Raw genomic sequence first — 10,041 nt, 5'->3', positions numbered from 1 at the left:
GAGTGAAACATGAAAACAAACAAAACTAAGAAGCATGAAAAGCACAACTATCAAGCAAAGCATGTAAGGAATTAAAAGTGAAAACACCAGAAGCAGTTGTCCACCCAAGAAAGGTACAGAAAAAAGCTAGTTTCAGGTCTTGAGTTGAACTTTCGGTTCCTTCAAAAATATGAGCATTCTGCTCCCACCAAATACCCAACATTAGGCTAGGCAATGAGGAATCATGTTCCGACTAACCCCATTTCTATGTTTACTGAACTTACCCAGCCAGCAAGATAAAAGCTCCATTACGCTACTGGGCATAACCCTCAACATGCATGTTTAGTCGATACATGGAATCATCATATAAAGTTCAAAAAGAGAGATATGTACACTTGAACTTGTAGATAACTGAACAGAAAGAGGGCTGGGAGGAAATTGACTGCACATTAAATGTACAAAATTGCTAAAAACTGTAACCAAAATTCCAGAACGGAACAAACATGTTTGTGCCACCATTAAGCAGGCAAAAAAGTATGAAATGAAGAAACCGTGACTGAAAACGGCAGAGATGTCGGCAGATGGAAATTAAAGGACATGCTGCTACTAACTCGGAAAAAGCTTAAAACTTTCCAGCAGCATTAGTTTGCTATCATCACATGAAAACCCTAAGGCTGTATACTAGTTCAAAACTTTATCCAGTACTTGCCACCTTCTTCTGAGACAGCTGGTCGACGACTAGTTGTTCCTCATGTTTGTCCATGGCCTTCCTTGCAAGCTCATAGCCTGCAAAGTTCATAGCTCCCAAGGGAGCAATCCAAAAGAACCTAGGCACTGCTCCTTTGAATAAGCCCAAGGGTCCCTCATGGCGGAGTATAGAGAGGAATACAATTGACATTGATACGGATCGACCTTGAGCGGTCATCATTCTAGTCTTCATCACATCAAAGGGTGTAGTGGTAACAGCAGCTAGCCCACCAGATAAAGCTCCTACAGCAATTGTTTCCCAGGGCTCTAGATCCCGCCCCAGAAGTTGCTGGGCAACCTTAAAAACAGCATATGAAGACAAACATGATAGTCAACATACCAACTTATATAACAATTTCATCCAAGCACACCCTTCAGCAAAGAAAAGAATGACTAAAATATTGATTAAATTTATGTGTATTTAGAAACATGATTTGGTACCAAGGCTTTTTTGTTGAAGTATGTTTAAAAACATTTGGATAGCAATTAACATTGGACATCCAATAGAATGGGGCATTTTTCTCTGGAAGTTAATTCAGTTAAAAACATCAAAGGACAGCTTTAGAAGTTCTTTTTCTGTTTGCTCTTTCACCAAGAGAAATTTATTTTTTTTCAAAGCCAGTGTGAATTTTGATACTCGCATAGACAAATGCAATCAATGACTTGGTTTAGAGTTAATTGCATAACCAACCAATCACTATTTTTCTAATTAGAAGTCTTGCCCAAGTTTCAACATTAATGGTCTAATTTGCCATGTTACTGAAAGAAAAAATACAGTACCTTTCAAAGTAGACAAGAGCAAAATGACAAAATCTAAATCTCAATCAATCAAAATCAGCTCCTTTCACTATAGTATGTTCATGTGTGCATGACTGAAAATATGCACACAACAAATCCTCAGTTAATCGTTTCATTCAGCATGATTTGTGTTGAGTTTTATGTCCAGACCTACCTAAAGTGGCACAGCCAGGAAATTTTCTCGCGCGGGGGGGGGGGGGGGGGGGGGGGGCTGGGGGGGGGGCGTGAATACATTTTTGTGTCATTTTTAGATTTATTACCAAATGTAAAAGAAGATTAATGGAAAATTTCAAAAGCTAGGGGGGCCATGGTCCCCCTTGGCACCCCCCTAGCTCCGCCTATGCTACCTTGTAATGGTTATATCATCTCAAAGCAGTCCAGAACATTCCTGCCTTGTAATTAATTAAATGCTCATGTTGGAGACTGTTTTCTATTGCAGTTGAAAACGGGCATCTATGGGAAAGAATGAATTTCCTTTATTCTTTAGGTTAAGCTACTGTCATTAAATAAGCTTAATTTCTTAATTTTTACACCTAAGCGCAATATTTGACAAATTTGTCAGGATATTTATTTCTATAGCATCCATGCAAATTGAACTTGGTCATTTTTCTAGGATCAATGACATTTCCACTGAGACAATAAGTTGGTTAAGCAATTTATATACGCAAGCCCATCATAAGTTTGCAGGTAAATAAAAAGAATCATCTATGACTAAACTCCACACCTTTTTGGATTCAGCATAAAGCCCCATGCCAGCCACATAGAATGGAACCTCCCTACAAAGAGTTGCACCAGTCCCACGAAAAAAACCTTTAAGACCATCTTGTTGCCAAGTCCCAACAATAGCCTCCCCCACATTGTCAAAAAGGCCAGCCTGCAACCGTTGTTTTAACACCTCACATGGGATCCGCACTGCTGTCCCCAAAACTGTGCTACAGAATGAAGATAAGGATTGGACCTGCACAACATTCAAATACAGTTTACTTTTCCCCCATTTGTGCATTAAAACTGAATCAAAATATCAGATTAATCCAATTCTTGTTTATGTTCCTCAAATGCATGCGCGCGCGCACACGCACGCAGAGAAAGAAAGATAGAGATCTTGCTTCCAATACTCATAAAACAGAATGTCAAATAACATGTAATCTTGACAGTGGAAGAGTTCCTTAACTTTAAATAAGCATGTAATTTTGACAGCATAAATAACATCCACATCCCAGACCCTGCAAAAGTAGGGGCTTTGTGCACTAGGTACGACCTTTTTTTTATTAATAACATCCTCATAAATTGAAGATGCATGTGGAGCTAGTACCAAGATGTGCTTCCAGTTATGGAAATCCCAAGCAATAGAACCCCTTCAAAAGTTTAATTTAGTAAGTTATAGGATATTTTCTTTACAGGAAAAACCAGGCCACACCAGAAGGAAATTCAAACTGGGACAAGAAATGGCTTCAACGTTTAGTGGAACACTGAAAAACCACGCAATAGGTACAAGTCAAAAAATAACTAAAAAGAGTATAATAAGAAGTATAATAACTAGGTCAAAGCTCAACACCTCCTGAGATGCTTCAATAGGTACAAATCAAAAATTTATTGACAATTGGAAACTAAAAAAGTCAGTCAACCTCAGTGAGACTCTCAATTGGGAACTGAAGGATGGAACAAACACAAATACTGTTGATGTCTCTCATGCTTAAGCAAACCATCCTGTCATTACCATCATTGCCATACAGAATGCACTATGTTGCCAATCCTTAACAACAAATGGAAAGTAATTTATCAAAAGTTTCTATTTTTATCAAACAGCATCCAAGGAACATATAAGACAAAAAGAAAATTGGAGAGTAAAGAAAATTCAGTAATACCCAATCAGTTAAGAAAAACCATTACCTGGATGTCTGGGAGTGTTGGAGCAACATTTATCAAAACAAGTTTGCTTGCTTCAAATATTCCAGTCCGCAGACCATGGCTACAATATCAAGCGAACACATTAGCCGAAAGGACAAGAAATATGACTAACAAGAGAGAGAGAGCGAAGATATAAAGATAACCTTGAAAATTGTCCAAGAATGGCAGGGATTGAACCCCTGTATACTCCCCGAATTCCAATCTGTGGAAGCTTTGAAATGATTTCAGGGAAGCTCAGTGTTGATGCCTGTACCCGAGTCTGACAAACCCAAAAATACAATCATTTTAAGATAGGAAGCAATAACAAAAATATCTCCAAGCATAAACTAATATATGCAATTATTAGAAGTGCCGATGCATAACTACAAAATTATAAAGCAAAAGAATTGCCTTTATTGTATCGACAGGGTGCAATAAAGAACAAGAAAGTGCACAAGAAAGGCCTCCTGCCAATGCAGATCTTAGAACACTTCCAGCTGGTATTTGCACAGGTGGTGCAACAGCAACAACAGTTGCAGCTTCAAACCAGATACTCCTGCAGGCATTAAAAAAAAAAAGAGTTGTATCAGCTAGAACCTAGTAATTTGTGAAACACTAGTCCCACCTATAAGCATTTAATTGTTTATGAAATGTCCCTTATCTCATTCAATAATTTCTTTCACCAGAAACTATGTATTAATCAGCAAAGAAATATTTAAACTGTTGCCATTCCAAGGCACCAAGAAAAAAAATGAGCATATATTATAAAACTTTTAAGAGTAACTAAGTCAAACAAAACTTATTCTTAGGCATCAAACAAAAGATCTGAAAATCAATTCATAATTCTGCTTTAACCAAAGGCAATCCAGCAGCAAAATATGTGTGAACATGTGCTGAAAATCTTTTGCAATGAGCAAATTGATCTTACCGAGGATCATCTTGAAGTCGATCAGAAGGGAGAAGCAGCATAAAGTTCCGGAAATGTCCATAAGAAATAGGTCCTTCTGTGTCTGCATTCAGAAATCGCATCATGGCAACAGCATTGTCTTCATTTGATGGAAGCCCTGCATTTTTAAGAGATGCCAAAATTTCACTCTTTTGCAGAGTACCAGACTTGCTCAGACAGAGAGAAGTATAAGCACGAAGAATGGTTGGTTCCTTCTGCTCCATCAAGGACAAAAACTGTTTCCAACCAAACGACTTTGAAAATATGTGACTTTTAGTGCGGCGCATAAGCTCGTTAGCATATCTTCGTGGCAATTTTCTCTTTCTAAATGCAACTTCAAGATCTTCCAAAGTTACTTGGCCATCACCATCCCTATCCAACTCCTCAAAGAACCTCCTTCCTGTAAGAATGTACCACTTAAAATAGGAAGAAAAGTTTTCTTTTCAGATAATGCATATGCAAAAGAGCCTGACAGTAGTCAGGAAGGTACTAGAATATAAACAAGCATTTCCTATCGAATATGGTAATTCATTCCTAATCTAATGCCTGAATTTGATGATGATCAAAGTCAGTTGTACTACTCACTAGAAATTTATATTTTTTTTTATAGGTAATTACACACACAAAGTCACACGCATGATCCATAACAACCCATGTTAAATGCAACACATGACACCTCATAATAGATCAAATGTGCATTATGTATTTACCTTTTTCCTGAACGATCACTTTGTTTAGGTGAGATGCATATGATTTAGGACAAGATGTGATAATGGGGCTTCTAAGAAAATTAAACCGTTTACAGTGTCCGTAATTGGAACCCGACATTGAGTAACCAAATTCCAAACAATCTAAACAAAAAAGTTATAATCTAAGCAACATACTAATTCCAGATTTTTATCCTTCTTAATAGACAACACCCCCCCCCCCCCCTCTTTTCTTTTCTTTTTTATGCCTCTCCTGGCATAGAAATTATTAATCTGAGCCCAAAATACATGTAGCATTTCCCATACCACATAAATCTGACCCTAAGCCTCATCCAAAAAAAACCAAAAAAAGGCCTTAGTTACAGACAAACATTCTACTATAAAAAACATCCATGCCAATAAAAGTAGCAACAAAAACCACTTATTCATTGTCATGACTCAAAGGTACAAATCATTCATCAATTTTCTTGGTAGTTTAATCAACTTCAATAGAAATGTCATATCTCTTTTCATTTCTTAGATGTTTATTTAAAAATCAAGCACCTATTTAAGACTTGCTAGTTGTGCCATCAAAGGAACTGTATATTCACCAGCCAACTAAGGTAAGAACAAAAAGAAATTCTGGCATTAACAAAATATTATCTTTTAAAATATTTTTTTAATATTTTAACTAAAATTGTCAATCGATTTCAAGTAAAAAAAGAAAGAAATTTATTATGTTATCAGATAAGAATGATGCTTTAATAATTTCCATTAATAAATCATACTAACTGTGGTCCTATTTACTCTATTGTATAACACAGACCAGATTAAATTTGTTCCTCTATTTCATTTAAAATGGAGAGAATCATTTCAAGGTCCATATTAAATTTGACAAATCTAAAGGTGTATGTGGTGCCGCGTCATTGAAAATTTTAAAATGACATAGTAGCATGCACATTGTTTGATACAAAAAAAAAAAAAAAAAAATCTTGATAAGGAATTGGACTCCCTCCATAAGTGAAACATAGATAATCCTAATTTGCATTAACAATCTGCCACCAATCAGAAAAATGAAAGGCGGCAGGTACAAACCATTTTATTTATTCTAAAACTGATAGGAAGGGAATAGCATTATTTGATTTCACAAATTCAAGGAAGTCATGAAAAAGTAGATGAAAAGATAACAGAAACATTATCTAATAAAATAAAGATGGAGGATGGGAAGTATCTAAACCTCTTATATTAAACCACTCACCATTCTGCAACTAAGGAGTATTCTTTTTTATTTTTCTTTGCTGAAGGAGAATTTGTTTTTTGATGGGTAAGAAAATTTTATTCAAACAAGACTACTTCATGAACAATGGACATGAAGAAGCCTAAAGAAGTGCAACAATATAATATATATCTATATATATATAAAATATAAAGTTCATGTATCCAGAATTTAATAGTCAATTTTGTGGAGAATCTACAGGGGTGCCAATTCTATCTATGGAACATATCATCAGAGTTCCATGATTAGGATGATTGATACATTACTATTTTCCATAAATTAAAATGTAATAACTATTTATGTATTGCTCTGCAGGACAAAAGCTTCCAATTCTAAGAAAATAATACATAGGTCAACTGATATAGGAGTTTTGTTATGATGATAATTTTTACTGTGCTGAAGCTATTAGAAAGGAAACAACGCTTTGGACAAGTAAAGAGTCCCACAAATCAGGCTGAAAAACAAAGGAGCAGTTCATCAAGTGGATAAATATATCCGTGGATGTGCTTGAGAATTAATAATCATCTTAAAGGGAGCAGCTGATATTCCAAAGCTGTGGAGTATTCTTTCATAAGAACAGGAGATGTAGAGACAAAAATGCATTAACTGTATCTTCTATATGGTTTTAACAAAGTTTCATATATATGTGTGTGTGTATAAAAGTAAAAATAGTATTAATAAAGCAATATGGGCCACTAGTACTATTTGAGAAGTTCTTCAAAATAGGGGTTCAAGAGATAGCCCAGTGGTAATGGCATCCTTTGTAGTGCCCCATCATTTGGTCTTTTCTTTCACATTAAACCACCTGTCCTATATATCAGCTACCATTGTTCTGCCAAAACCCCAAATTTCATCCACTAGAAAAGGTGATAAATGTGTGAGTGAGTTACAATCAACACCATCAACAATTTGGCAATGCCCATATGTTCATATACATTAAATTCAAGGTCAAAGATGAATTACGGAAACAAGGGCCTAAGCATCTAGCGAAAATCTATATTCACCTCAGAAAGCATAATGAATGAGTTGGAAATTATGAAAATTAAATTATATCAGATCAGTTGATCCACGGGTTAACATCTATTCGCACCTCCTCCCCTTGTAAGAGCAAAGTGAAGGAGGAGATTGTGTGTTCAAGACCTACCGGTTGCATGTGGACTTATCAATCACCCAAAAAGGGGGGAGGGGGAGGAGCGTAAGTGTTGTGAATATGTGTGTTTCCAACATTATAAATTATATTGATAGAGAGACCTTTAAATCTTTTTTCCAATTCTAACCAAAAGACCCTAAATTGGCAACACATTGGTATGATGCCACTGAATAATGCAACCATAGTATGTCAGATAAAATTATAATGTACGTTAACCTCTAAACATAAAACAATATAGGCACCTATACAAATTTAAACATATCATATCATGATGAATACGTGGCGGCAGATTAATAGGTGATATGAAAAGTACAACATACAGGGAATATAACCCGGCATGCAAAAAGCTTGTTCTCTAAAACTGCAGTTAAGTAAAAGGCTTCATTTAGAATATGTAAGACTAAGATCCTAGAAATCTTATTTCAAAACAACTCAAATACATTCTTTCTGAACAACATGATCCATCTATCAGAATGAAGACACTTCCATCATCAACTTATATCCCACAGAAACAAATGTGAAACAGAATTTGAATCAACATTTATTTTTAGGCTACTTGAAATTTCCATACCTTCAGCTTCTGTGTATCTAAAGAAATCCTGGACAGAGAATAGTTTCTTCTTGTCAGGATAATCTGTAGAAGTGCGCCCCAACTGCGGTACAAGCTCAATTAGTTCTGCCAAAGAAACTGTGGATAATGTGGATCTCAAGCGCTCCACATTCGATAGAGGAATACTAAGTATACCACTGGCCAGCTTCTGCGGCAAAGTGCCTCCAGTTTCTTCCCTGTTTCCAGGGGTAACACCATCATCACCCTCTTCATCGACCGAAGAAGTTACTCCAACTACACCAGACGGCACACCTCCCACTCTAGCAAACCTCAAATTTCCCAAAAACCCATTAACATCTGCTTTTCGACCCTCCAACATAGTAGTAAGTGCCCTCAAATGATCAAAATTAGACGAAGCGGGTGGTGACAAAGAAGCATCATCACAACTCTTGTGACTATCTTCTTGCAAACCCTGATCAAACTTCTGAAGATTCTGAGCTAACTGATCGAAAATAAAACCCATAAAGCACTCAAGTGACACATGATTTCCTTCATTCTGTAACGTCCCAACGCATTGTTCCTTAGAACACAATTTTTCTCCATCCCCAGCCTTCTGAAACCGCTTCTTGCCCGCTTTGAACGGGCTTGGAAACGACTGAACGAAACTGTTAAACAACAAAGACCAAGTGACTGCAAACTGCAAGCAATTCACACAAGACCCACCATCCGCCTTACCCGAATCCCTCCCTTTCTCTTTCAACCCTCTATTGAGCACCTCAACCCGGTGCCCATTCCCCGAAAACATTCCCAAGAAGGCCTTAATAGGAACCTTAATCGACAACCCCTTCTTTCTCTCATCACCACAAACAACAACACACTGACCATTACTATTACTACTGTTACTCTTCTTTTTCACACCAAAGATCTCAACTTTACTATTCAATTGGTTAGACAATACAACACTATCGTCACTATTGCCATTCACTTTGTTCTTTGGTCCTCCCCAACAATGATCAAGATCTTTCGCCGCTTTCCGAATCCCTAATTCGAGCGGCGAAAGCACCTCTTGAATCGAATTCAAAAACGATTCGATTGGGTCATTCGCAGACACCATTACTAAACCCAAAAACAAGAAACCAACCCTAAACTCAGTTTTTTTTCTTCCAACTCCAGTATACACAATTATCAACAGAAAAAATCAGCACCGATTCACAAAAAACACAGAAATCAATAAACCTATATATTCCGTACAAATTTATCAAATTCTTGAATCAAATTTCACAAGAAAAATCCAATCAATCAATCAAGAAATTGAAAATTACAGGTAGTAAACTGAACCAGATTGTTTGTGAAGACCCAAGAAATGAGATCCGAGAATGAGAGAACCCCAGCTGTACGGAATTGGAGGGAAACCATACATTTCTTTGAGAGAGCTTAGAAATGAAGTGAGAGAACCTTTTTTTGTTAGCTTTTAGTAAAGAATCTGAGTTTTAAGACATTTTGATCCAAAAAAAAATAAAATGGGATTAGCTAAAATTATATATGTGGTAGAAATAACAGAGTTTTGGACAGTGTCAGTGTTTTTTGTGTGTGTGAGTGTGTGTGTTTTTTTTTTTTTTGGGGGTTTTAATTTGAGACCAGAGAGAAATTGGATGGCACAGGAAGTTGAAAGAACAAGTAGAAGAAAAGGGAGACCTATCGTTCTTCTATTTTTATTTTTATTTTTATTTTTTTTGAAGTTTTCAATTTCTTGTTTTTGTTTTGGGGAATATTGAAATTGTTTATATATATATATATATATATTTGAATTAGTTATAGTATTTTATATAAAGTCCCCAATTTTTACTATAATTATGTTACATGACGAATATTGATTACTATTTATTTCTTTAGCCTAAACTCACTATTTTTTTTTCTCTCAAAAATTGTAAGACCATATAAAATATCATAATTTGTGCCATAAAAAATGTAAAAGCAATAGATAATAAATAATGTTATGGCCACAATATCAAAAATTGTAGT

The 10,041-nt window shown here is 36.0% G+C and overlaps 1 protein-coding gene across 1 annotated transcript; it reads right to left on the bottom strand.

The window, feature by feature from the left end:
• Nucleotides 1–407: 407 nt before the first annotated feature.
• Nucleotides 408–9,723, bottom strand: LOC111999423 (uncharacterized). Its single transcript, XM_024031545.2, has 7 exons — nucleotides 8,041–9,723; nucleotides 4,340–4,757; nucleotides 3,823–3,967; nucleotides 3,576–3,691; nucleotides 3,415–3,493; nucleotides 2,249–2,482; nucleotides 408–1,024 (listed from the first exon to the last, which is right to left on the bottom strand). The coding sequence occupies exons 1-7, from the start codon at nucleotides 9,131–9,133 to the stop codon at nucleotides 674–676; spliced, it is 2,436 nt and encodes an 811-aa protein (XP_023887313.2). The 5' UTR covers nucleotides 9,134–9,723; the 3' UTR covers nucleotides 408–673.
• Nucleotides 9,724–10,041: the final 318 nt, after the last annotated feature.

Source organism: Quercus suber, unplaced genomic scaffold, assembly GCF_002906115.3.
Source record: "Quercus suber isolate HL8 unplaced genomic scaffold, Cork oak 2.0 scaffold_160, whole genome shotgun sequence".
Classification (NCBI taxonomy): Eukaryota; Viridiplantae; Streptophyta; class Magnoliopsida; order Fagales; family Fagaceae; genus Quercus; species Quercus suber.
The sequence above is the reverse complement of the archived record's forward strand: the minus strand, read 5'-3'. Positions and strand labels throughout refer to the sequence as shown.